Here is a 24,482-nt window from a genome sequence, read left to right as displayed (position 1 = left end):
TACATCACCCCCACTACTCCTACAGACGTCACATCATCAATCATACTTCGAGATGCTCGCAACACGGGTATTCCGATCGCATGCAGCGCGCAAGGCTGTCTTCGCAGGAATTAGATCTATTTCTTCTTTACCATCGCAATCCGAACCAAATAAATCATGGACACCCGTACCATACATCACAGAGACGATTGTGAGCAGGATATAGAACCCTATAAATTTGCGAATATGTGCTAATGAGACAGGGAGGTGGATGGCGTACTTGTATGTATATTTACGACGGATTTAGTTTGGGAATTATAAAGTACTGACGACAAGAGGATCAGCGGATATATTTTCTAAGCTTTTACAAGTGTGTTTCCCTCGTGCTGATGCTTTGATCTTTGTTGATAGGATACGTTACTGATAAAGAATAGGAGCGAATTATTTGTCTAAATGGCGAGGTAAATTCATCTCTTTCGGCGGCCGTTGTAGCCCAACTCCTTTACCTCGAATCCGACGCCCCAGAAAAAGCCATCACTCTATACATAAACTCCCCAGGCGGATCCGTCACCGCCGGTCTCGCCATCTACGACACAATGACCTATATCAAATCGCCCGTTTCCACTGTCTGCGTCGGTCAAGCCGCATCCATGGGTTCGCTTCTTCTGTGCGGAGGAGAACCAGGAAAAAGATTCTGTTTACCGCATAGTTCGATTATGATACATCAACCTAGTGGAGGATATTCGGGTCAAGCTACGGATATTGCGATTCATGCGACGGAGATTCTGAGGGTTAGAAAGAGCTTGAATGAGATTTACAAGAGGCATTTGACGAAGGAACATAGCCTGGAAGAGATTGAGAAGATGATGGAGAGAGACAAGTTTTTGAGTGCGCAGGAGGCGTTGGAGATGGGGATTGTCGATGAAATTCTTGACAGACGGGAACCTGAAGGAAAGAAGGAGAATAGTTAGAGATTTTAGGGTGATGCATAATTCAGAAGAAATGTCTCGAAGGATTCGAAAGCTCGATTTCATGGTGTTCTCTTCAAGGAGGGACGCCATACTTAGGGTTTGACTATCGCCCCATAGCATACAAGATGCATGTCCAGTTATGGCTTAAAGCTCTTTTTGACTACATTGGGGACAACGACATGTGGATTCTCAAGGTTTTCAAATTAAGAAAATGTGTGGCGGGTACAGAATCTGGATTCAATAGGACTGGGACGTCTCGCTCAAGTGGAGCGATTGGCAACCTTCAACATTACATCTTCTTATCTATCCCCCTTTATCGTTTACTGTATCTGACTCTGTATTTGCTCCGAAAATACCAAACTCCATCTCAACAGAAAACATTCAACCCCATTCTCCCCACTCTCAACGTGATCCCCCCAATATCTCGTCCTGCATTCTCTTGTCTCAACTCTCCAATATAATACCAGCTTTGCTACCGTCTCCCACATACGACCATAGACTGAAGAGAATTGGGCATCCCGTCCGCTCTGCCATACACAAGCTTCAGATCGGTGGATTAGTAGTTGGGTGGGTGACCACCAGCGAATCCCCACTGTTGTATGTTTTTTTTTTGTTTTTTTTGCCTCCTTCTAAAAGGACAGGGAACGTTGTGCAGGGATAGAAGGAGAATAGGGATGGTGATGAGGCTCAGTTGCTTCAAATCCAACCCCCTTCTATCTCTTTCCCATTCTTCAATCCTAACCCATAGTCTTTCTTACCATCTCCCCATCCTACGTCGTGACTATCATCTTTCCACTCATCTTTTATCTCTTCGTTTTCCCAATACTCTTCCTCGTCTCCTATCTTGTTTTCTGTGCCATCCCCCCCTCCCCTCTCTTGCCCCTTTCCTTCTCCGTCTTCGCCTTTCTTCCCAAATACTTCGCACCCCAATGCTCCCCTCAACCTCCCCACCTCCAAAATCCCATCGTGTCTCTCATGCACATCCTGATTGTCATATTTCACTTTATATTTCGTATAATCCATAACTCCATTATTGTTACTCAGTGAAAAGGAAGTACATCCATTCGTAGTGCTGATGTAGATAGACGTATCTGTCGTTATATCTTCTGGATTTGTAGGAGTTTGGGTTGTGGGAACGGAGGATTTGGAAGATGGGGTGGGGGGATATATAGGGGTGAAGGAAAGTGCTACGCGTAATTTTTTGCGTGGGAGGGGGGTTTGTGGATCGGGGCTGGGGGGACGTTAGTTTGTGTTTGATCGAGGAGAAGGGATCAACATACTAGATAATAGCAGCGTATGCTCTTTTTGATGGACGATGTCCATATTTATCCTAGTAGAACATCATGTTAGCTTTCGTTTTAATTGTGCTCTTGACGGTGTTGGTACAAGACTAGTAGTGGGCACGACAGGAATCACACATAAAAAAATCCCAAGTCCACAAGGAAAACATGAAGTAGATATTTGGAGAAAGACTTACAATATTCCCTCTGTTCCATCCCTCCAACACACATCTAATAACCTCCTTCTCCTCTTCCAAATCATCCATACTCTGTGGCAAAGAAGTAACAGGATATATAACCGTTATATTCTGGATCGAACCAGCGTCTACGAAGTAATGACAACCGAATTCCGGAAGTAATGGATCCGGCTGTCTTTGAATAATCCGAGGAGGATCTGGGGCTACTGGTGTGGATTTTAGAGGAATTTTTCGAAATTTCTGCTGATTGTATTGTGGAGTTGAGGGAGCGGAAGAGCGGGGAAAATATGCAGAGAATGTCGATGAGGAAGATGAGTACGAGGGGTGTAAACGAGATTTCGTTCGTTCGTCTACGAATACGGATGGGAGGAGGGTTATTGTCTCTTCGGGTTTGGGGGGTTTCTCTTCTTCTTCACTTTCACTTTCGTCATCTTCATCCTCCTCACTGTCAGTCTCCTCCTCTTCCTCCTCTTCGTCTTCATATTCATCTCCACTCTTCTCTTCCACATCACAAACCTCATCCACCAGTTTCATCCCTCCCAATTCTACCTGTAGACCCCCCTCAATCTCCTCCTCCTCAAAATCAAATTTTTCAATCTTCCAATCGCTATAATCATTACCAAAGAACTCGTCCAAAAAATCCTCATATCCCAATCCGCATCTCTCGATTTCTTCCCACCTCTCTTTCGCTTCTCTAGTTTCCCTTTCTATTTCTTTCTCTTTCTTATTTTTTCTTTCCTCATCATTTTCAACATCCCCTCTTCTATCCCTTTCTCTTCCCGTACTCCTACCCCTCTCACCCGGTATAGCCAAAGCACCCCCCTCCAACAAATTCAACCGATCTCTCAATCTCAACACCTCATCCACCAGATCAGGAAGTTGCAAAGCCGGAGACGGAGAAGGCGACGGAGATGCAAAGCCCGTTCTATGAATAAGTTGATGATTCAGAGGCGCATTTACATGCTGATTACCTGCTGAAAATCCATTGCTGTACATGTTTTCATTCGGGTATCGATAGCCGTTTGCTTGGACGTATTGGTTCTGCACGTGATATTGATAGGCTTGAGGAGAGAAAGAATTTGTAACGAAAGGTGTGTAGGAAGGGGGTGGAGAGCCGAACTGTGTGGTTGTGGTGGATGTGGAAGACATGTTTCGTCTGTGGGTTGAGGATTGGTGTGAGGATTGGTGAGATGAGGAGGAAGCAGATGAGGAAGGATAAAAAGGAGATCGAGGAGGACTAGGAGGTAGAACCTGGATACTGTTTGCAACAACTTTGTGTTCCGCTTGAGTATCCTGCGATTCTACAGTATTTATAGTTGAATGAGTATTGGGAACCGGGGTTGGGATTGCAGCAGAAGGCAAAGCCGAATCAGGTTCTCTTATTGAAGAAACGGAATTTAATGACACAGATACAATATCTTGTTCTTGTGTTTCTATTTGTACTTCCGCTTGCACTTCTGTCTCTAATAAAGGTTCCGCTGGCAACAAAACCGGTATCGTTGCTTTAGGTTCTGTTGAAGAGCCAGATCCCAGAGCACTAGTAATCGACACCGGTGCAAAGAGTTTCTTGTGCAGAGTAACTTTCGAGGATTTGCTACTATGAAACATTGTTAATTTTTACAGTTTAACTTAGAAGTGAGTCTAAACGCCCGGGTTTGAGGTAAAGGGAATGGAATGGAGAGTATGAAGTTAAGTATATGATACAATTATTGAGATGAATTGCTGCTTGTATAGTGACTATGACTTACCAACGTTGGACACAACTATCTAGGTAAGCAAGGTCTAAGATTCAGGTCGGTCAGGGAATAGATGCACCGGTGTCCTGGTACTGATCCTTGACCAATTGTACTAATGAGAAGCACATAGGAAAGATGTGTGGAGATTTTAAGATTTCATGGACATGTAAATTTCTTGTACTTGTTCCCGGTATGAAAAAGTGCATCGAAAGCGCTTTTTAAATCAACAAACTTTGCGAATCAAGGGAAATTTATTTCAAGAAATACAAGAGAATATCAAAATGGTTTGTATCAGTTGGTTATGGAAGTTGGTGGCCGAGAATTTCTAGTCATCGTCGTTCGTTCGGCGCTTAGGCCGTAGGTAGGATCACAACCAACGAATCCAACATACGCTGCGGCTGCTTCAATTGTGGGATGCATAACAATTAATTAGACCGTTGTAAAGCAATATAAAAAGAGCAAGTGAATCTTTGAATTTTCGGAATTTAAACTTGCTAACTAATGCGTTGGTATAATACATATCTTAGAAGTTGCCTTTTAAGAATGTCCCCTAAAGTTCAACTCCGCGAATCATTCTCCTGATCTGTGTTGTTTTGCATAATATATATCTGAAAACCCCATTGGATGCATGAACTCAAAGTGACAAAGTGTAAGTTATCCGCCAGATTCATTCTATCCGGCTGATGAACCGTAGTCTGATCATCCTCATCTGTTTGTGACAGCTTGAACAATAGAGCCTTCGCTGCCTTCATCCAATGCATCCAAACGACGCATATCCGATTCAGAGATGTTAAAGTCGAAAACATCGGCGTTTTCGGCGATTCTCGATGGAGTTTCACTCTTTGGAAGAGGGATCCATTTTTTTTGCAAAGCATATCGTATCAATACCTGAGCAACGGTTTTATTGTGAGTAGCTGCGATCGATTGAAGAACCGGATCATTGCTCCTCTGATTTCTGACCACTGGGCAGTAAGCTTCAACATGAATGCCGTTGATCTTACAGTATTGAACTATAACTCGCTGTTGGCAAAAAGGGTGCAACTAAGATCGTTAGAATTGCAGCAAATATTCCACTTTGAAAACACAAACCTCTATCTGATTCACGTGAGGAGAAATAAAAGGCCTGGCAAGTTCCAACTCCTCGATATGTCCAATGCCAAAGTTCGAAACTCCAATCATGTGGGATTTTCCAAGACTGTAGAGCTTGTGGAGGGCATCCCACATCTCCAAACGGCCTTCAGCTCCACAGTTTGGGCTGTGGATCAGGAACAAATCAACGTAACAGTTCTCAGTGTCAAGAGCTTCAATACTCTTCAGACATTTCTCAAAAGATTTTTCAACTGATCCAGCAGGTGTGAGGATCTTGGTTGTGATGAATATCTCCTTGCGTTCTATGCCGGTTTTTTTCATAAAGTCTGCGACGGCGATACCAACTTCCTTTTCGTTGTCATAGTATCTATAATAGCTGTTAGAGACTTCTAGTGGTCGCCAAGCTAGGGATAATCTGAATGGACTCTTACTGAGCAGTATCAATGTGCCTATAACCAGCTCTCAATGCGGCGGTGACAGCGTCGATACATTTTTGTCCTTTGCATTGGTAGACTCCAAATCCTAGCTGTGGTATACCGATTAGGCTGACATTTTCTTGGGTTGAGAAAAGTTTAGTTGCAATACTAGTCGGTTGCCCAGTACCAGTACTTGCGGCTGCCATGGTCAAGAATGAATATTCGAGCTTGGATAGTTGGTCAATTCTTTGATGTGATATGAAGAACCTTGGTTTTGGTTTTGGTTTTGAGTGATGGTTGAACAATCTTCAGCCGAGAAAGAAATCGTGTCAGAAGATGAACTAGAGTTTTTATTTGGAAGTTGCTTCCCAAAGAGTTTTAATATCATGATTTGTTCTTGCTTTGATAGGTACTGGGTAAATAACGATGATGCTCATTTTGATACTTAACCCACAACTAGTTAGATATTACCCAGGGAGGCATGTACGATGAGGAAAGAATCATGTGATGACCAATGAGAATGCTTGCAATGCCTTACGCTAGCTATTTAACGATTAGTGTAGATGCCATTAGCTCTTTAGATCTCGGGTCATGACAACACCATTTGAATGCCCTCATTCTCTTGAATTGGAGCTGGCGACAACGAGATTATCCATCTGTATTGTAATCCTAGACCAGATTCTGATCACATTGAAGATAATGATATTTACAGCGAGACCGATGCCGCGATTGTTGTCGTGCCACATGCCATCTCCCAGACATGAGTGCAAATACAGGAGGATACTGTCGAATGAGGATGACTGGAAAGAGATCGAAAGTCTCCAAGAAGATTTCAGGAAAGCCTGATGGCTTCAAGCCGTTGTAGGAGGAAAGGGCATAGTTGAAATCTATGGCTAGTATTGCGATTGCAACATGTCCCCATCGCCTGTATGAGGTGGCTGCGAACAATTGTAGACTTCGTAGAATAAACGTGCTGTCCCGCTAATGATTGCGTAAGCTTCCTTGCTGTGTATGTTTATTACCTGGTTCATTAGTGTACCGATATAGGTATGCCAAAGAGCCCTACGTGACCCTAGGAGTAAATATTTTGACAGATTGAGGGCATCTGCATACCTCAGCAGTACTATCGCATTCTTTCATGCGAGATAAGTAACTACTCTGACTGATCTGCACTCACACAGACGAGAGGGGCGATGTCTTGATAAAAGGGGGAAAGTCTACAACTTGTGGCTGTGCATTCTCTTCACGTGATCTTGAATGAACGAGCCGAAGCACCCGCACCAATTAAACTCATCGTATGATCAGCGAGATGCGAATTGGTTACGAAGCCTCAATTTAATATCGTGGAATTAGAAATATAGATTTGAAACTACCGACGGTGCCGTCTATCTCGGATCTATATACATTTACGAGTGAAAAGAAGTTTCAATCTAATTAGCTCCTTTTTTCGTTTTTCTTTTTCTTTTTCTTTCATTCTCGTCGCATGATTTGACTGTCACCTATCATCTCAACACTTCATTGTCTTTGAGATAAGCAGCCGCATCTACTCACACTCTCGGACCTATCGGCGCGTTTCGAAACAACTATTGCAATAGAAATCTGGCTCATCTTGCCACAACTCTATACACTCAGACAATACACGGGCCCGCCCGTTAGCTATTAACGCTGGTGCAAATATGTCCATCATGAATGGTGGTCGTCTCGCCTTCGTGGCCGGTTCTGGAATCGCTCTATTTGCACAAGGAACGAACGCACACGGAGGAGATATGTCGAAGATTCAAGATGGAGATGCTATGAGTATTGAACCTATTGTAAGTTTATCACAATCTTTCGGAAGATGCTTGAGCGATGCTAACAATTGTGATTATGTAGGACTCGATATTATGGGTTCATATCTTGCTGCAGATGTTTGCCTTTGGCATTATCTTTCCGACCGGAATGGTTCTTGGAGTATGTAACAAAGACAAGGGTCAACATCGTGGTATGCTAACAGTATCTTCAGATTGTGCGAAATAGATGGCATGTACCTGTGCAGATATTAGGAACAGTTATCGCAGTGGCGGGATATTTCTTGGGGCATCTCCATGGAGGACGAGTCTTTGCGAAAAATGTTCACTCAGCGTTCGCCAACATTCTGATGCTTATGCTTGCCGTTCAAGTTGTATTCGGCATCTACCTCAAATTTCATATCACGAAAGGTTTCCACGGAAAGATTCGAAAGGTCGCGGTTCATGGTCATGGAATTGTTGGAAAGGCAATGCCAGTTGTGGCTTGGGTACAAATGCTTTTCGGTGGAATCGCAGCTTTGGGTTTCTGTCGTGATGATCATCTTGGTCAATGTCTCGCACATTTTATCATGGGTAGTGCATTCATCGGTTATGGTATCTTACTTACGATTGTTATGCTGGTTGGACAAGTTTGGTTGAGAAAAACCGGACGATCCCAAGAATTCTTCGACTCGGCAGTTATCGCAGCTTGGGGTTGTGTCAATACTTTCACCGAACATAGATGGGGTGGCGCTTGGGTCGCAAATGATATCCAACACACTACCATGGGAGTAATTTGGTGGACTGCTGGTTTGGCAGGAGTCTGGTTGAGCAGAAAGAGAGATGGTTCGCCAAAGAGAAACTTCATTCCTGGATTTGTCATTTTCATCACTGGATGGGCTATGTCTGGCCACCCACAGCATCTCCCACTCAGTACCATGGTCCACAGTGTTTTTGGATATACTTTAATGGCCGCCGGACTTTCAAGAATTATTGAAATTGCTTTCCTCTTGAAAGATAGGGCTACCTTCTCCGAGGACGGTGATGCTAACAGTTTCCAATACGTTCCACCATTTGTAAGTTCTATCTCTAGAATACGAAGACTTTAGGCTAATTATGACAGTTACTTTACGCATCTGGTTTCTTGTTCATGGGAGCTACCGAAGAACAAATGAAACTTATCTCCGACGCAGGAATCACCCACGTATCTTACGTCCTTGTATTATACAGTTTCGCCTTCCTCATATTCTTATTAACCAATATGTTGGTTCATATTTATGCAGTCAACACCAGCGCACCTCCAGTCCCTCCAAAGGATGGAGAAGGAGCTCCAGCTCGTCTTCCACGGATGAACGGCCATGTTCATACAGATTCAAGGCAGATTCGTGATGCAGAAGAGTTTGAATTGGAAGGATTGATGAGCGATGATGAATCGCCAGAGAGCCCAAGCACTTTAGGGAAGAACAGCGAGGCTCGAGTAGCTTAGGTAGTTTATTTCGTTTGTCATTTCATTTTGGTAAAAGGTAGATTTTAAAAGCCCATGAAAGTTGTTCTCCTTTTCCTATTTTTCTATATCTAGTCTATTAGGGGTATCATATGCATCAGCGGGCGTTTCTCTTTTGTTACAAGAAATGTACAAAATCCAATGGATAATATGTTCAGCGCAACCAGCCCATTCCCGTCCCATATCTCGTGTCAAAATATGCCATGCCGTAAAGTATTTTTATACCGAACTAAATTCGGATGAATACTTTTTTAATATACCATTCCATCTCAACCATTCTATATAGTACCGTTTAAACGATCTCTGGCCTGTCTACTCTCCACTCAACCTCGCCAGCTCCTCAAGGACTTTTCCCACACACCCCTCAATTTTCCTCTTCTCCTCAGCACTCATCTTCCTCAACACATAGTTTGCCACAACTCCCGCATCCCTACTCTCTGGCCTCCCAATGCCTATCCCAATCCGCGTATAAGGCTGTCCCCGCAACGTATCCCGAATACTCTTCAACCCATTATGACCCTTCGGACTATTACTCCCCGGCTTCACATTTATTCTTCCGGCTGGTAATTCCAGCTCATCGTGGATCACAACAAGTTTGCATTCCGCAGAAGAAGATTCCCGCTGGAAACTCGTCCAGGCGGATGTGACCCCCACCCCGGAAACGTTCATCAAGGAGCTGGATTTCCACAGCGTGTAGGTAAATCCGGGGGATAGGAGACCGTTTCCATAGGAACGAGATTTTTGAAAGGGGGGATTGGAGAGCGAGGGGGCGAGGAGAGTGAGGATGGTGTGTCCGGCGGAGTGGAGAGTGTTGGTGTAGGGGGCGGGGTTGCCGATGGAACAGATGAGGAGACGGGTGGGGGTGGACATTGTGGGTGGGAGGTTGGAAGTTGGGAGGTTTAGATGGTGTGGTGAGATAGGGTTGCTTGTCAGGCTGGGACCATCGCTTTCGGGGGCGGGAATTGGGAAACTGGAGGGGTGGAGTGAGAGGGCGAAAGATTCGGCGAGGAGGGCGCGCCGTTTTTGTTTGCGGGTTGGGGTGGGAGTTCGGGTTTGAGTTCGGGTTTGGGTGGAGGGAGATGGTGAGCGTGAGGGTGTGGGGGTGGAGGAGGATGGGGGGGTTGGTAATTGTAATTGTGAATGCGATTGTGAATGCGATTGTAGTTGTGGTTCTGGTTGTGATTCCGTACTCGAATCTAAATCTTTTCCCCCCTCAATCTCAATCGTTGATAACTTTTTTTGCGCGCGGACGCGATTTGGCTGCGTCATTTGAACAGGGGTTTTAGTAGTGATTGATATGGTGATTCTTTCAGCGATAACAATCTTCGAATTTGTTGTCTCCTTGGATAGGTAACCTTAAGAACTTATTTTTCGACGATTTCTTATTGTATTTGGGGTTTCAAGTAGAAGAGGATTATATATATATATATATAATACTTTTGTAGATCAATAATTCTCGAATTAATTCTAGTTTATTAATACATCATTTTCCATATACTACATATCATGTCTAGTCCTCCTGAGCCACCACTTAATAGTTCAAGGATCTGGTGGATTCTACATGATCTGAGTCATCACCGAACTTTTTACGAAGTGATTAGATCATACTTCGAGTCACGGTCTAATTGTCAGCTAATACTTAGCTAGACATCATCTTGATCTGCCACGGAACTTGGCAGTCAGATGGGGAAAAGTTGTTTTGCTGTGATGAAAGAATTAGATTTTCTCATCGTGATGTTATTGAGGTACCTAGTGGTATTAGTATTTATATCATTTCTTTGAACCCTCGAAGGCTAAGAATAGTTTTCTGTGTTTTCCTTTGTGTGGTTGCGGAATCTAGCTCTTTTAATTGATTGCATGGGAATTTAGAATCTCCCAAGGCTCTTCGGAAACTAAATCTAAGCTTAAAGTTACTTTCGAAACTTTCTAGTAGTTCGTGTCACTCAAGTTCAAGTTGATCAATGTGGAACGGGCGACATCGTATTAAAAGCTTCGTACAATTCTCAATTCTTATCCTCCGGTTCTAGTACAATCTTATTATTCCTACTCGTTCAAAACACTATACACACGAAAGAAATATTCGGGTATCATCAAACATCTTGATCAGAACACCGCATTTCAACGTATCCATCATCTTCTGGTCTTGACTCTCTTTCCTTTGTCTCCATTTCTCTCAGAGTATACCAGGGTCCTGGGTACATCTAGTGGTGGGTGACTGGTGGATTATAAACTTCAGGTTGACTTGGCTCCGCAGGTGCAGTGACATTACGTTGTTGCTTTTCCTCAAAATCTACCTGTCTGGGAGCTGCAGCACCAGGTTGACAATGGCCTCCAGCTTTACGATGGCGATGGAGATTAATCCCGAGAATGATGAGGGTAATCGCAAAAAGTACACTAAAATGTGATTAATAATTGTCAAGGGGTGAACCTGTTTAGCACTTACAACTCGAGACCACCCAATGCAGATGTTGCAATCATCACACCCTTGTATGTCTCCCAAGTAGTCTCTGCACGCTTCTCAAGACCCAATCCACGTTTGTGTTTGTAGTAGTAACAAGAGTAATATGAGTAGTCGCAAGAATAATCGACAGTAATGGCATTTGCGATTTGCGAGGCGAGAATCGGGAACGATACAACCCAAAGTATCACGGCGACAATATCCAGTCCGAGTATAGCCCAGTAGTTATACAGGACCGGTGCGCCCGTGCTTGCTACTATCACATAGACACAAATAACAATCGAGATAGCGGCCTAAAGATCACTCACAGTTAGTCTTAAACATGAGTGAATAGAGAGATAACTAAAGCGTACCGAAGCCAATGTAAGTGCATCTCCATCATATACAAGCCAATAAACTCCATACGACGAAAGAGCAAGTATAATAACAGCAAGCACCAATTGTGCAATGCGAAGTCCAAATAAAGCACCCCTCGCACCAGGAATATGAGTTTTATTCGCGACAGTCATTGTGGAAACTTCTCGATATGCTCAATTCACCTCGAAGGCTCCTCGTGGTACAGTGTTCGAATTTAAAATGTACGAATAACAATATCGGTGTAGCAGCGAAAGAATACACGAGCTTGAAGTAATGTACAAAAATTTCACATTTGAATGGAAATCCAGTTGCTCAAATATGTATCCCTTCGCACCTACCTGCCTCTCTCGTGATTCGAAGGGCGGGAAGGTGCATGGCACAACATGGCATGGCATTTTTCAGCCTCACTCCTCTTACATATTTCTCACTTCCACTTTTGTCGATCGTCTCTTGGGTTGCAATACTTGTTTGCTTCCTTACTTGGCTTGGAAAATTACGGGTTTGCGCTTTGAGATATGTCATTGTGATTTATCACACCCTAGGGAAAGTACACCATTGGTCACGCGATTTGTCGAGCTTGGGGTTTCGATTCTCAACGTCACTATCCCGATGCTTGGCATTCTTGACTTGAGCCTCACATCATACCATAAAATCATGGAAACTACAAAACTCGCAAATCATCACATCTCCCACTCCACTCTCCTCCTCCAAACCCAAGACTGTAAAAGTCGACAACACCTTTTCAGCTCACCCGTAAGGGCAAATCACAACCCGTCAAAAAAGCCACAAAAAGTTTAAGGTTACATGTGGGTCCATGCTTTGCTCCTCACAGCCTTAACGGGCGTTCGCAAATAAAATAAGGTTCTGACCACAGTGAGCAATTGGTGCGACGGAACGGGGTCTTTTAGGCAGAGAAATTAATTATGCGGCTAAGGGTTGAGAGACCGGTATATGGAGTATATGTAATATGAACGGGATGATGAAGCACGGGGATTTATTTTTGGACGTGGTGACCTCTCTGGAGGAGGGTAAGGGGACCGAGTTGGGATGGGTACGGCGTGAGGTCGTAGTTGTCACTCACTGTGTTTGATGGGTTAGATGCCGATCGTCGTTGGAATCTGCGTATTGATATCCAATTACGAGTGTCGTTTGAATTGAGGGAGGTCCTCTTTCAGGATTTTATTACCTACTCCAGCTAGGGTGGATGGTGGTCCTGGTTTGAATGAGGGGATTTTGAGCCGCACTTGCAGTTGCATGAGTGTGTAGAATCCACCCGTTACATCTGATTGAAGTATTTACGAGCGAGGATGGATGGATGGATCGATGGATCGATGGTAAGTGTAAGTCTGTCTTGAAGGCTATGTATGCCTGATGTGTTGACCTTGTGAACATGTGTGTCGAGTCAGGTAGAGGTCTCTGAGATAAGTTGTAATCAGTATTTCCCTTTCTGTCGGTTATTCTCATCGCTAAGATAATGTTATGATGAAGTCACGCTTTGGTCGATGACCCATTGTTTCTTGTTTGTTTGTTTGTTTGTGTGTTTCTCCGATTTGTAATTTCTCATTTATTCTGGTCCTAACTTGTACTTTCAATCGTTGAAGGAATGTAGCTGGTTATAGTATACGAGGCTGCGAGTGCACGATGCATGTATATCGCTTTTTCTCCAACTCGATGTTTCTTCAATGTCCAACCCAGTGTTGATTCCTGGAGTGAATATTCCCGATTCCAAGACCTCTGATTTATTTCTGATATCCATACCAACACCCTCCCCCAACCCCCTCACCGACAAAACCCACGCCCCCATACCCCCATCCCCATCCCTCTACAACAAAATCATCCCCACCGCAACCAAAACACCCGCGCCCACCAAACTTCCCAACTTGGCACCCACCAATCCCGCCGCACCACTCGCAGGCGTAGAGCTAGTCGCCGCATTCGTGGTCGTCGTATCCGCCTGTTTGGCCTCCTTCTCCGTCTGCAACGCACTGCACGCATCTACCAATGTAGTATTGCTCGTCATCTCTGCGAGTTTCGTTTGCGCTTTCGTGGCTTTGGCTTGGTATTCTGCTTCTTTTGTGGCGTTGCCTTTGGTTTTCGCGGCGAGCTTGGTGCTGTTGGCGGCGGTGGCGATGGTTTTTTGGAGGTCTGAGGGGAGTGAGAATGGGGATTGAGATTGTGGAAGATGTGGATTGTGTATGGAGAACGGGAATGGGAAATGGGAATAGAAGTGGGAAGAGAAATGGAATACATACCTTCCATCTTATTACACTGCTTCTTCGTCGTCTGCGCCGCATCAATCACAGCACAAGTCGACACCAACGTAGTATTCGCCTGCATCGCATCAAGTTGCACAGCGGCAGCGCTCGCTTTCGCCATAATACTGTCGATTTTCGTCTGGTTGTTGTTGGTTTTGGAGGCGAGTTTGGTCGTGTTTTGGGCTTGGTCCACGAGCTTCTCGAGCTTGTTCATTTCTTTGCAGAGGGATTTATCGGTGACGGGTTTAGTCGAGTTGCCTTTTGCTACAACAGCTGTAGCGGCAAGAAGGGAGAGGAAGATGGTGGAGAATTGCATTTTGATGGGTTGGATGGATTGATTTAGATGGGGAGGAGATAGACAGTCTGTTGGAGATATAAAATAGAGTAAGAAATAAACACGGTCCTGCCGAAGATTTGCTAAAAAGTCAATAGGAATGTAGAATGGAAGTGATGATGTCCAGATACCGTGCTAACAACGACGAGAAGGATCCTTATATACATCACCCACCCCCATCTATCCATTTCATCTTCATTCCCATAGCTCAGATCTACAATCCACGCTATCTCTCACAACACACCAATAATAGCATTCTACCCCATCCACTCTCCCCTATCTAGCTCCGTCAACGTATGCGCCAAGAGCTATCAAACCTTCGTCCCAAGCTGCCCTACCAAACCCTCCAATCCCCAGTATCAACATCCCAAAGCGCGCCAAAGGACGCGAATGCGATTTCACCTCGAAGTGAGTGGTATGATCAAACCACCAGTAAACCTCATTGGGGAGGATCTCTTTCACGATCCCTAGTATCTAAGGATACCCCATGTATATATGCGGGAAGCAACGTACTCCTCTCTTTGACTTCCCACTTCGTGCGATTCTCAAGCCAAGCATCCCGTCTAGAGAACAAATCCAGCACACGGAAGTATACAAGCGACGAATCAACCCCTTCTCCCAGAATCCCAACCTTCCAACCAACATGTTCAAATAACTCTCCTCCCTCCCAAGTCCCAGCAAATCCGTTTCGCTGACGACACCCCAGTCTCCTCTCCCGCGCCTCAAAAATCTTCAATCAGTCTACCACATCTCATTATTCTCATGTTCATTCGAAAATTCAAAGGCAGAAAGTGTACAAGCGCCGCATTCCCAAACAGATAACGTTTAAAGATATCAATCCCACATGCAAAGGGTCCCTAGATATGTTAGGCCAGGTTTCAATTGTGGGGAAAGGCGATTGCCGATCTATGAGGAGGTCCTGGCGATGCTTGTATCCAATCCGTGCCGGTAGTGGACGTGCAAGGAAGTCGATACAAAATTTCATCGTTTCAAATAATCCGAATCATGTAACAGATATTTATATAATTCGAAGAATGGAACAACTTGATGTCTTCTATTAATGGTTGAGTCGACAAGTGGACGATAGTCCTCCAGGAAAATAGTGGACGCATTTACATCTAACCATTAAAAATGAGAATTTCGAAGAGCAAGTCCACGCGAAATACTGATGATATGCTATCATGAGATGACAATCAAGTAGGTATGAAACGATAGTCTCCCTTGATTCCATAGAGCTGGGTCCATGGTTCTCTATTTAGCAGTTAGCCAAACCTCGAATGACGCGCAGCAACGTCAACTATCATTTCACATCACAGGCAATGAATAATATAGATGATTCAAGATGATGATTATGATCTTGCGAGCAGCAAGATAAAATTATCGTGTCTACAGAAAAACCAATCCTAGATGATACATGCTCAGTCCTTTACAATTGGGTCTGGCAATGGTATACAACTTTCCCAAACGCCTTCCTTTGATATCGAAGTCAAATGACAACGTTTGCCAGTCAAAACCCTAACTTTCTTCCATGTAACACCAGTCATATATTCATGAAGTACCACAAGTACCATGCAAATAACATTCCTTGATATTAACCCCATACGAAATCGCACTGCTCAAACTGTTCCACTGATGCTTAGTTCGCGAATTTCTTGCAAAACTTGCTCAACTCTGCTATCGAGGTGTCCTTGCGCATATTGCTCTCTTGTATCAGCATCCAAGTATTGTTGTACTTGTGCCATTCTGGAATAAGCCTCAGCACAGAAGCGAAGTTGGATCTTGACTAAAGCTTCGAAACTTGGGTCAAGGTAAGGAACACGGAGGTCGATGAGTTGAGGAAGTTCGTTGAAGAGCTGGTCATTGAGTTGCTCGTAAGCCGCCTTAGCCATTTCAGTCTCCTTTTCGGCACGAGGAAGTTTGGTGACATCTTTATCTGGCTTCTCGACGAGCTTCTTAACTTTTGCGCGCATGGCATCGTAATCGAGGAGCTTGTGGTTACGCTTCTTGATACCTAGAAATTATTTAGCAGGCATCACAAGAAACCAGGGAATATCCTTACACTCATTGATATCGGGGAAGTAGGCACAGAATCTTGAGATGGGCTCCAAGACGGTAGTACTAGTAATGTTAGCTTCATTCATTATGCGCAAACAAACGTGCGACTCTTACCGGTATGGACCATCAAGGGCTTTAATTGTCTCGGCGTCGAGATCCTCTACAGCTTGTTTGTAACTGCGACTGACACCATCCTTTGCGCCGGCATCACCGTAAAAAGCATCAATGGTCTCAGCAATGCGCATCTGGGAAGCGGTCATTGCTGCATTTGTTGTCAGCTCACCTTCAAATAATCGGAATGAATTGATTTACCTCTCAAAGAATCCAAATAACCTTTCGACTCCTTTTGCAGTCTCAATGAAGCGGCCTCCATTGTGCGATAACGTCTAGAAACTTGGTCAACTACAATTCCCTTTTCTTCCTCAGTTGCGGCCGCCATGAATTGTGTCAAAAAATAATCCCATTCCAAGTCTTCATTTCCGGAATTGGAAGAGGTCGATCTTGAAAGTAAAATAGGAGTCGATGGAAGGTAGTCGGTCAAAATGTTGGAGGAAATCGAGGTCGAATGCAAGAAAGGGCTTGAGGGGTAGTAACCGGCAGATGAAACAGATGGTGTAGATAGAAAGTTGGAGGGAGTTGTTGAAGGATAGCCCGATGAATTGTTGTTGTCGATCTCGGCTTCTTCTTCATCTTCTGACTCGTAATCGGATTCGGATTCAGAGTTACTGGAGTAACCAGCATTCTCCAAAGTCAATCGCAAGCTGACTTCTTGCACAGCTCTCAAGAGCGCCTTCATTTCCTCGTCGCATTCTTCCGCCATGGTATCGTGTTCGGCGGTTGTTGAAGCCATTGTGGTTGTGTAATGAAGTTATAACTAACCTTTCTTCAACTTCGTAATCGCGGTCATTTGTTTTCTCAACATGACCTTAAATAAATAAAATTAGCTTGCTGCCTGGAAAATAAACCGAGCATAACTCGAAAGACCCTCGCAAAAATTCGGGGATGGCATCATATTTCTTTGACGTCCATCCCCGATCCCCGCAAGTTCCTTAAGGTAGGTTCACTTACCAGTCTTCATCATAACCTGAGTAGTTGCCCTATTGACATTCTTCTTAAAGCCTTTTCACAGATAGATCGTTAGTTTGATCTCTTTTATCCTCCCAAAGTTCACAAATGTATTCTTCTTACCTGCCCACGACATGATGAATTATCCAAAGTAAACAACAACAGAAGGGATAGTTGAATATCTTTAAAACTGGACTGCTGATAGTGTGTAAATAGAATGAGAATTGAAAACTCCAAAGAAGTTCAAAGTTGTATGCTGCCCACTACAAAGGTGGTAAAGAAAGAAGGTGATGTATTGGAAATATGGGATTGAATGTGAATATATTCAAGAAAAGTGATGACAATGATGATGAATTCCGGGCTCAGGTAGTAAACTTGGCTTGTGGCGCAGCTGCAAGCATCGGAATTCGGTGAAAGTGTTCACCCGAAGTGGATCACTACCCTGTGCATTCAAAATTATTTCCTCATTCAAAGAATTCCATCTGCAAGTCAATCCACAACTCGAAATTCGAAAATTACTTCAAAATGGCATCCAAAAGCAACCCCAATGTTCCCCAAAAGAAGCGCAAGATCGCAAACCGAGCAAAGACTCAACGCAAGAACGCCATCAACAAGATTACCAAAAACCCAAGAGGTACCAGAGCCAGTACTGTTCTGCACCCTACGAGTGGACCTTTAGCACCTTTATCTGGAAAGAAGGCTCGTAAGGTTCAAAAGGCGCAAAATTGTGCACGTCAAAGAGCATTGGAGCAGGCAATGAAGGAAGGAGAGGTCAAGATGACTGGTTAGTACTTTATAAATTTGCAATTGATATCGATGTTCTGATGCTAATTATGATTCAAGATGCACCAGAGACTACATCAAATGCAGCCAACGAGGGAATGGATGTTGATAACATTGCATGAATGATGTAAAAATCGCATGGGACAATGGAGTAATGGCGATTGGAGTTACGGTCAAAATCTCGAGAATTGCATCTCAAGACGAAGATATTGGGTTTTTATCACAAGTAATGCAATACGGTCGTTGTACCCCGAAGAGGGAACTTGCAGATATCATATGGACATAACACTTTTGTCGAAGAAGAGCAACAAGGAAGTGAAAACTTCATTGTATGAAGCAAAGTAAAATTTAAGGATTATCTTGCTTTCCCGCAACTATTTACACTTACGTTTTCGCATGCATGTCCATCCTCTATCTGGCGACTATGGATAAGCCCTCTTCGTTGCTGGAACTTGTCCGGGGAAGAACGTAGTAGGGATCGTGGGGATAGGGATACTAGCCGTAAGCGCATATCCACCAGCCAAATCATTCGGCATTTTTGCTGCAGAGTAGCCAGAAGGCGCTGATGATACCGTTTGTGTCACAATCGAGTCTATCATAGAGTTCGTTAGCCACTGTAATGATAAAAAAATCTGGCAACTTACAAGCTGTATGCGCAGTGCCATGAACCAAACATCCTCCATCACCCCAAGCATTTTGACACTTATACAACTCGTGACTACCCGTGTCTGTCCACATTGCAAAATTTGTAATGCTCAAACCCGCGCAAGGTTGGCCTGTTGGACAAATGACCTGAATAGGTGCTCTCAAGGTACCGTCTGCACAAGTTCCTTTCCAGTTAGAGAAAGTGAGACCAGTATATAAAACGCCGTTGCCAGTTGCTGGTGCTGATTTCCAATATGCGTCGATGTCGAGAGAATATGCATTACTGTGGCCAATGAAATTCGAGAATACACTGTCGGATACCGATCCTAGGAGACATTGATTAGAAAGGGCAATGGTGATGTGAGCGAAGAAAACTTACCTGATCCACCGTTACTCTTGATCATGAACATCTGATTGGATTGCCAGGAGTAGATGTTATTGTAAGTGATCTTCGAAATGGCAGTATCGGCTCCCAAGCTACCAATAGCACATCCACCGCTTACATTACAATGGATGTTTTCAATAAGCATGTGGTTGGATGGGTTCTGAGTTTCGTTAGTATCATGTATATGAATTGTGATGTTCTAGATGAGATGGGTTCCATAGTGGAGGCTTTCTGGAACGAATTGCAAAGGTGACAGAGCATACCTTGACAGTGACACATTCGTCTTTGTTGGTAACTTCTACATCATGGATATGAACGTTGAAGCCCCAAACGTCGATGCCATCTAATCCACCTTCGTTTCCACCACGGATGATCAGATTATATACTTGGCCATTTTGCACGGTGTCGAGAATAAGGTGGAATGCCGGAGCTAGTGGAATGATCAGTAAGATCGACAGTATAAATTAGGAGAGGCATTGGAAGAAAGCTAGAAAATCTAGTGCATTTTACTGCATGGGATTGTATGGGAATGGATTCGACAGTTGAAATGATTTTGATAGAAGAAAGTTAGAGGGAAACTTACAGTCGACAAGTGCAATGTCGTGGATAGAAAAGTTGACGACGTTAATCAGTCGAATGAGACGAGGCCTTCACTAAGGGTTAACTATATTCTCGAGATGACTTGTCATCATGGAGTCTTACCCATAAATTCCCTGTGCATGGAATACATATCCATAACCTTGGATAGCCCCGCTCGATCTACTGCTGTAGATTTCGAAGTCGGTAGAGTCTTGGACTATAGGTGGGAATTAGAAAATACTAGAACTATGAGTATTCAGGCGGTAAACTTACCAACAATCATATGTCCGCCTGCAGTACTGCATACGAATTCTTAGCAAACTAAAAATATTTTTGAAGCAGCGAGAGAGCTTACCCAGTTCTAAGAATGACACCCTCGAGGTTTATGGCCCATGCATTACCACCAGATAGTGTAACCCATGTAGACATCGCAAAGTTCCCAAGAGGGATGTTCACTGGATCGTACCTTAGTATCATACACCAAAATTACGCAAGTCTACAAACATACCAACGCCACCACTTGCGCAGGCATTGAACGCGGCAAGAAGAGCTGGTCCTAGATCTGTCTTTCCGTCGGCTACTGCGCCATACTTAGTCACATCACAGACTTTTTTTGCCCATTTCGCAGCCGAAGTAGTAAGGGGGCCAATTGGATAGCCAGAAGCGAGCTGGGCAGATACAAGAGATGGCAAGAACAACGAAGCCGAAAGTAGAATGGCTTTCAGATTTAGACGCATTGTGAACTCGGAAGGCTCAGAGTATCAGGTATTAGTTTTGGGTATGAGTGGAGTGAAAGAGAGCATAGCACTTGATGAACAGAACATAAATTTGGGGGATCATAGTTAGCACATATAAGTGCATGGCAATTCATTTTCCCTTGACTGAGGGACTATCTAGCATGCTGAATGATCTTTCGCCGAGTTCCCACCCGCTCAACCGGGCACCTCGGTCTTTTTCTTGGCAATGTCAGGACTTGAAGAGTATTGTTGCGCTTATATATAAATTGAGAGAAAGGGGAAAGGGGTCGAAAAAGGCATGCACGTAAAAGTATGAATGCATTCGGCCTTCCAAAAATGGGTATCCCATTTACCGAACGAAGTAATGATGGGCATTGAAAAGGTTACTCGCGACGATCAAACAACGAATTTAGCACATTGGGCAAAGTAATGAAATTCAGCAACGCGTGATGTAAGGTACGCTTGGCGATTCGTGGGATAAAAGCCAGCGAAATAACTTTATATTGCTATACCACAGGGGTAATGGCATCTTGGCTACAACAGAAATCTGGGGATCCATAATATGTATGATTACCCCAGGAATCTGCCGGATAAATGCGGAGATTTTCCAGCGCCGGGAGATATTTTGGATGAAAATCAAGCTCATAGATCGTGACAGATATGTGGATCAAGACTGAAAGTTTGCCCAAAAAAGAAGGTGTACTGAAACACCGTAGGCTTTCGAAATTCCCGAAATACAAATGTTTTTTATCTGACACCTCTCATACTTCAGAAGACCAGAGCGAAGCATTCGAGACTTCAATTTGCATCATCTCTTGATACCTCACAGCCCTCAATCTTGGGCTGGTAGATGAATGAATGAAAATGAAAATTTTCAAGGTAGACACTTCCAGAAAGTATTCTTCATCCACCATTGTTGCCTCGAGGTCTATTGTGTCTTTCCGGCAGATTCTTCCCCGAAATCTCTCGATGATCTTACATCGGTATTCTGTTCGGGAATAGCTGCCGTATCGCACAACATTACGCCGACAAAGGACGTTCATTTCTCCATCGACCCCAACTCGTAAAGACTCTGATGGTAGTTATGAAATTGGCCTAAATTGCTGCATATCTTGGCATCTGCCAACCACAAGCGTTGGTGACAATGAAGTCATGGTCGATGCATCTATGTGCGCCTCAACGAAAAATTGTTAGCTCACAATCTGTAGTGTATGCGCATGTGGTCCACGAGATTATCAAAAGTCGGCTAAAAGGCTTGAAATTGGTTGATGAACTGAATGTAGATAATCTTACATATAGATGATTGTTTGAGAATTGAGAGGTTTGATTTAGCTTATCTGCTTCATGAAATTAAAAGTGGGGAACACGGGACCTCAATACCTTCAGGACAACAATCAACGACGTCGACTCACCAATAATTCATCCAGATATGCACTGAATTCTTGCCTACTTTCGGCCCCAAAAATGAGACAACGGTGATTACAGTGGTAATACGATGCTATCCAATGTCAAGGAGAAGACAGTATGCATGTCTCACGTGTGATCTCACGCGTGATCTCACGTGTACCTGCCGCAGCATCAATCCTTAAAAATGCAAGTTTCTTCCTTAAAGATCCTGATGATGAAGTACGATCCTTTTGCCATTTACACCAAAATGACTATAGTCTCTTCTTCAAGTGTGGCAGAAACAAAAGCTCTTTTACATTAATATTCAACTGTACCTTTGTTTCTAGCTGCGTGTCATTTTTATCAATCCATTGCGCAAGTTTACAAGGCAGTTATGATTTTTTGTTTGTAATATGGAATTGAGTACGACAATTCTCAAGTCTTGCTGTGCCCCTCGCCTTAGTTTCTTTGCGCAGTCGGTCTACTATTCATTCATGTAATTATACCAAAATTTTGTTGAGTTGATTGATTGGCTATATCACTACGAGTATAGTTATAGAAATTCTTGCTTCACAGTGGTTATTTCGGAATTTGACTTGCCAAATTATTCACTTCACGTTTGTATTTGTTGGAATGATTGCGGCACTGTTTCCACGAGAAAGCCGCAGTCCAGTGATTAATTCGACGTTTTATCTCCTCTCCTCAATCTTAAGGATACATAAGTACATATACTCAGCCCTCCGAATTTGATACATTCGATCCTTTTCGCTATTTGATTTCCTGGTTAATAAAAAGGAGTCTCATCCACCAGCACCACCACCACATCAACTCCGCTTTTGCATCAACATGTACCATCAAGAACTGAAACGAATGTTGCGCTCCATTGCTTATGTGCTTTCCATCTCAACTGTCATCAAGGCTCAAACGCTCGTCGGTTGTGATTCTGTGAACTGCGTCACTCAGTATAATCCACCCTTATGCCCAATCAATAATATTACACTTTCCGTGATCGGAATCACTTCATTTAATACTTCGGTCGATCCATCACCATTTACCTGGACATTAGGGATTCAAGAATCCGAAGAAACAGTTGAACATTCTGTCCCAACCACGCATCTCAAGCATCGTCAAACCTCTTCGTCTCCTACAGGCCCTGTTAAACCCACTGCCACTTCCTTCTTCAACATAACCTTGAGCCGGGATTTTTATCTTGGAACTCCTCCGACAATAAATTTGACCTCGGGATCAAGCACCCATGTATGCGCACTGTTCTTCGATGGAATAGCATCAGATTTAACATTTGGAACCAGCGCTACAGGAACATGCAATGATGCTCTGACAGCGTCTTGTGTTGATGACCTATTAGCTCAATCTCAATCTCAGATGGCCAAAATTTTGTCAGGTACCCCGAATGCTCAGAATGAAACAAATATTTGCAATGCGCTACAATCAGCCATTAAATCTCAAGTTCCGGCATCTTGTACTGCGGCAAAGGGTGGTAGCTGGGGAGATATTGTTGCACAAGGTATGTGACATTCAATAGTGAGAGATATCGCAGTGAAAACTCATGGCTAATATGACAATAATAGGCTTGAGCTCCCCAATTTCTCCACCAAGCACACTTAAATCACCTGATTGTATCCCAACAACTGGAGAGAATTACGAGTTATCTTTAATCCACAACACCACGTCCTCGAGTATAGTAGATGTCGCTCACTTTGCTTTACTCTCAGACCTCGCAAAGGGCGCATTTTATAATGGCATTACCCCGATCCTCACAGTTTTATGGAACACGTCGAGTTCTAATGATGCCTCGTCTATCACTGCTAGTGCGGAGTCACATTTGAGTTGTTTGAAAGTGGTAGAAAGTACAAATGGGGAGGTTGGGGGGGACACTTCTTCACCTCCTAAATCCGAAGGCTCGATTATGGGTATTGATAAGTACTAGAGCTGGGGAATAGTGACGGTAGTTTGGGGATGGATTATGTTTTGTTAGTGGTGAGGGTGTATATCTGTGGATTAGACACGTGATAACTGCATCAAATAGAGATTGGATAATATCGCTTCGTTCGCGCCTTCTGGGAGTAGGTTGCTGATATGTATGTGAGAGCTTCTATTTTATTTTGCTTTGCTTTTACATCCGTCCTAATATAGAAATTGATGCCAAGCTTGCGCGTCGCTGCCAACTTCTTTCTTGGGGCAAGAGACCATCACTCATTGTGATAAAAGAACGAATATATCACCCATCTAATAGATCTATTAGCTTTTGATCCATTCCTCAATAGTACCGAGTTTGATTTCAAAAACCAAACCAAGATGCTCACAGCTGCTTCTACCAAGTGATGTAATTGATTGATCAAATAATCAAGATCATGGCATCATGCCAACAAAAATGAAGAAGGTAGGAAGAAGTTCAAACACTCAACAACACTATCCAAGAGTTTGACACAACCGCGATACGCATTATGCAGATGTTACCACTCCCTCAGTAGTTACAGCAATTAA

At 43.6% G+C, this 24,482-nt stretch overlaps 11 protein-coding genes across 11 annotated transcripts; 4 read left to right on the top strand and 7 right to left on the bottom strand.

Moving 5' to 3' along the window:
* Window positions 1-52: 52 nt before the first annotated feature.
* On the top strand, window positions 53-950 carry EAE98_001812 (uncharacterized protein; the record flags this gene model as incomplete). Its single annotated transcript, XM_038949431.1, has 4 exons — window positions 53-190; window positions 243-261; window positions 324-349; window positions 414-950. The coding sequence occupies 4 exons, from the start codon at window positions 53-55 to the stop codon at window positions 948-950; spliced, it is 720 nt and encodes a 239-aa protein (XP_038814416.1).
* A 696-nt stretch (window positions 951-1,646) lies between these two features.
* EAE98_001811 (uncharacterized protein) lies at window positions 1,647-4,035 on the bottom strand (the record flags this gene model as incomplete). The annotated part of the gene is made up of 3 exons (XM_038949430.1): window positions 1,647-2,181; window positions 2,231-2,280; window positions 2,428-4,035. 3 exons carry the CDS (start codon window positions 4,033-4,035, stop codon window positions 1,647-1,649), a joined length of 2,193 nt encoding a protein of 730 aa, XP_038814415.1.
* Window positions 4,036-4,868: 833 nt separating this feature from the next.
* EAE98_001810 (uncharacterized protein) lies at window positions 4,869-5,874 on the bottom strand (the record flags this gene model as incomplete). The annotated part of the gene is made up of 3 exons (XM_038949429.1): window positions 4,869-5,204; window positions 5,253-5,619; window positions 5,684-5,874. 3 exons carry the CDS (start codon window positions 5,872-5,874, stop codon window positions 4,869-4,871), a joined length of 894 nt encoding a protein of 297 aa, XP_038814414.1.
* A 1,168-nt stretch (window positions 5,875-7,042) lies between these two features.
* On the top strand, window positions 7,043-9,099 carry EAE98_001809 (uncharacterized protein). The gene is made up of 4 exons (XM_038949428.1): window positions 7,043-7,479; window positions 7,541-7,618; window positions 7,671-8,510; window positions 8,558-9,099. Exons 1-4 carry the CDS (start codon window positions 7,345-7,347, stop codon window positions 8,918-8,920), a joined length of 1,416 nt encoding a protein of 471 aa, XP_038814413.1. The 5' UTR covers window positions 7,043-7,344; the 3' UTR covers window positions 8,921-9,099.
* A 151-nt stretch (window positions 9,100-9,250) lies between these two features.
* On the bottom strand, window positions 9,251-10,207 carry EAE98_001808 (uncharacterized protein; the record flags this gene model as incomplete). Its single annotated transcript, XM_038949427.1, has 1 exon — window positions 9,251-10,207. One exon carries the CDS (start codon window positions 10,205-10,207, stop codon window positions 9,251-9,253), a length of 957 nt encoding a protein of 318 aa, XP_038814412.1.
* Window positions 10,208-10,832: 625 nt separating this feature from the next.
* EAE98_001807 (uncharacterized protein) lies at window positions 10,833-12,214 on the bottom strand. Its single transcript, XM_038949426.1, has 3 exons — window positions 11,750-12,214; window positions 11,382-11,689; window positions 10,833-11,332 (listed from the first exon to the last, which is right to left on the bottom strand). The coding sequence occupies exons 1-3, from the start codon at window positions 11,903-11,905 to the stop codon at window positions 11,140-11,142; spliced, it is 657 nt and encodes a 218-aa protein (XP_038814411.1). The 5' UTR covers window positions 11,906-12,214; the 3' UTR covers window positions 10,833-11,139.
* Window positions 12,215-13,575: 1,361 nt separating this feature from the next.
* EAE98_001806 (uncharacterized protein) lies at window positions 13,576-14,324 on the bottom strand (the record flags this gene model as incomplete). Its single annotated transcript, XM_038949425.1, has 2 exons — window positions 13,576-13,898; window positions 14,006-14,324. The coding sequence occupies 2 exons, from the start codon at window positions 14,322-14,324 to the stop codon at window positions 13,576-13,578; spliced, it is 642 nt and encodes a 213-aa protein (XP_038814410.1).
* Window positions 14,325-15,958: 1,634 nt separating this feature from the next.
* On the bottom strand, window positions 15,959-17,247 carry EAE98_001805 (uncharacterized protein; the record flags this gene model as incomplete). Its single annotated transcript, XM_038949424.1, has 4 exons — window positions 15,959-16,353; window positions 16,402-16,460; window positions 16,512-16,659; window positions 16,710-17,247. 4 exons carry the CDS (start codon window positions 17,245-17,247, stop codon window positions 15,959-15,961), a joined length of 1,140 nt encoding a protein of 379 aa, XP_038814409.1.
* Window positions 17,248-17,987: 740 nt separating this feature from the next.
* EAE98_001804 (uncharacterized protein) lies at window positions 17,988-18,367 on the top strand (the record flags this gene model as incomplete). The annotated part of the gene is made up of 2 exons (XM_038949423.1): window positions 17,988-18,246; window positions 18,306-18,367. The coding sequence occupies 2 exons, from the start codon at window positions 17,988-17,990 to the stop codon at window positions 18,365-18,367; spliced, it is 321 nt and encodes a 106-aa protein (XP_038814408.1).
* Window positions 18,368-18,516: 149 nt separating this feature from the next.
* EAE98_001803 (uncharacterized protein) lies at window positions 18,517-20,654 on the bottom strand. The gene is made up of 9 exons (XM_038949422.1): window positions 20,363-20,654; window positions 20,210-20,309; window positions 20,128-20,153; window positions 19,978-20,071; window positions 19,859-19,923; window positions 19,539-19,705; window positions 19,270-19,435; window positions 18,890-19,216; window positions 18,517-18,837 (listed from the first exon to the last, which is right to left on the bottom strand). The coding sequence occupies exons 1-9, from the start codon at window positions 20,589-20,591 to the stop codon at window positions 18,668-18,670; spliced, it is 1,344 nt and encodes a 447-aa protein (XP_038814407.1). The 5' UTR covers window positions 20,592-20,654; the 3' UTR covers window positions 18,517-18,667.
* Window positions 20,655-22,267: 1,613 nt separating this feature from the next.
* EAE98_001802 (uncharacterized protein) lies at window positions 22,268-23,992 on the top strand. The gene is made up of 2 exons (XM_038949421.1): window positions 22,268-23,502; window positions 23,567-23,992. The coding sequence occupies exons 1-2, from the start codon at window positions 22,824-22,826 to the stop codon at window positions 23,923-23,925; spliced, it is 1,038 nt and encodes a 345-aa protein (XP_038814406.1). The 5' UTR covers window positions 22,268-22,823; the 3' UTR covers window positions 23,926-23,992.
* The last annotated feature ends 490 nt before the right edge of the window (window positions 23,993-24,482 follow it).

This window comes from Botrytis deweyae, assembly GCF_014898535.1.
Source record: "Botrytis deweyae strain B1 chromosome Unknown BDEW_003, whole genome shotgun sequence".
NCBI lineage: Eukaryota > Fungi > Ascomycota > Leotiomycetes > Helotiales > Sclerotiniaceae > Botrytis > Botrytis deweyae.
Note: the sequence above shows the minus strand (reverse complement) of the source record. Positions and strands in the feature narration are given on the sequence as shown.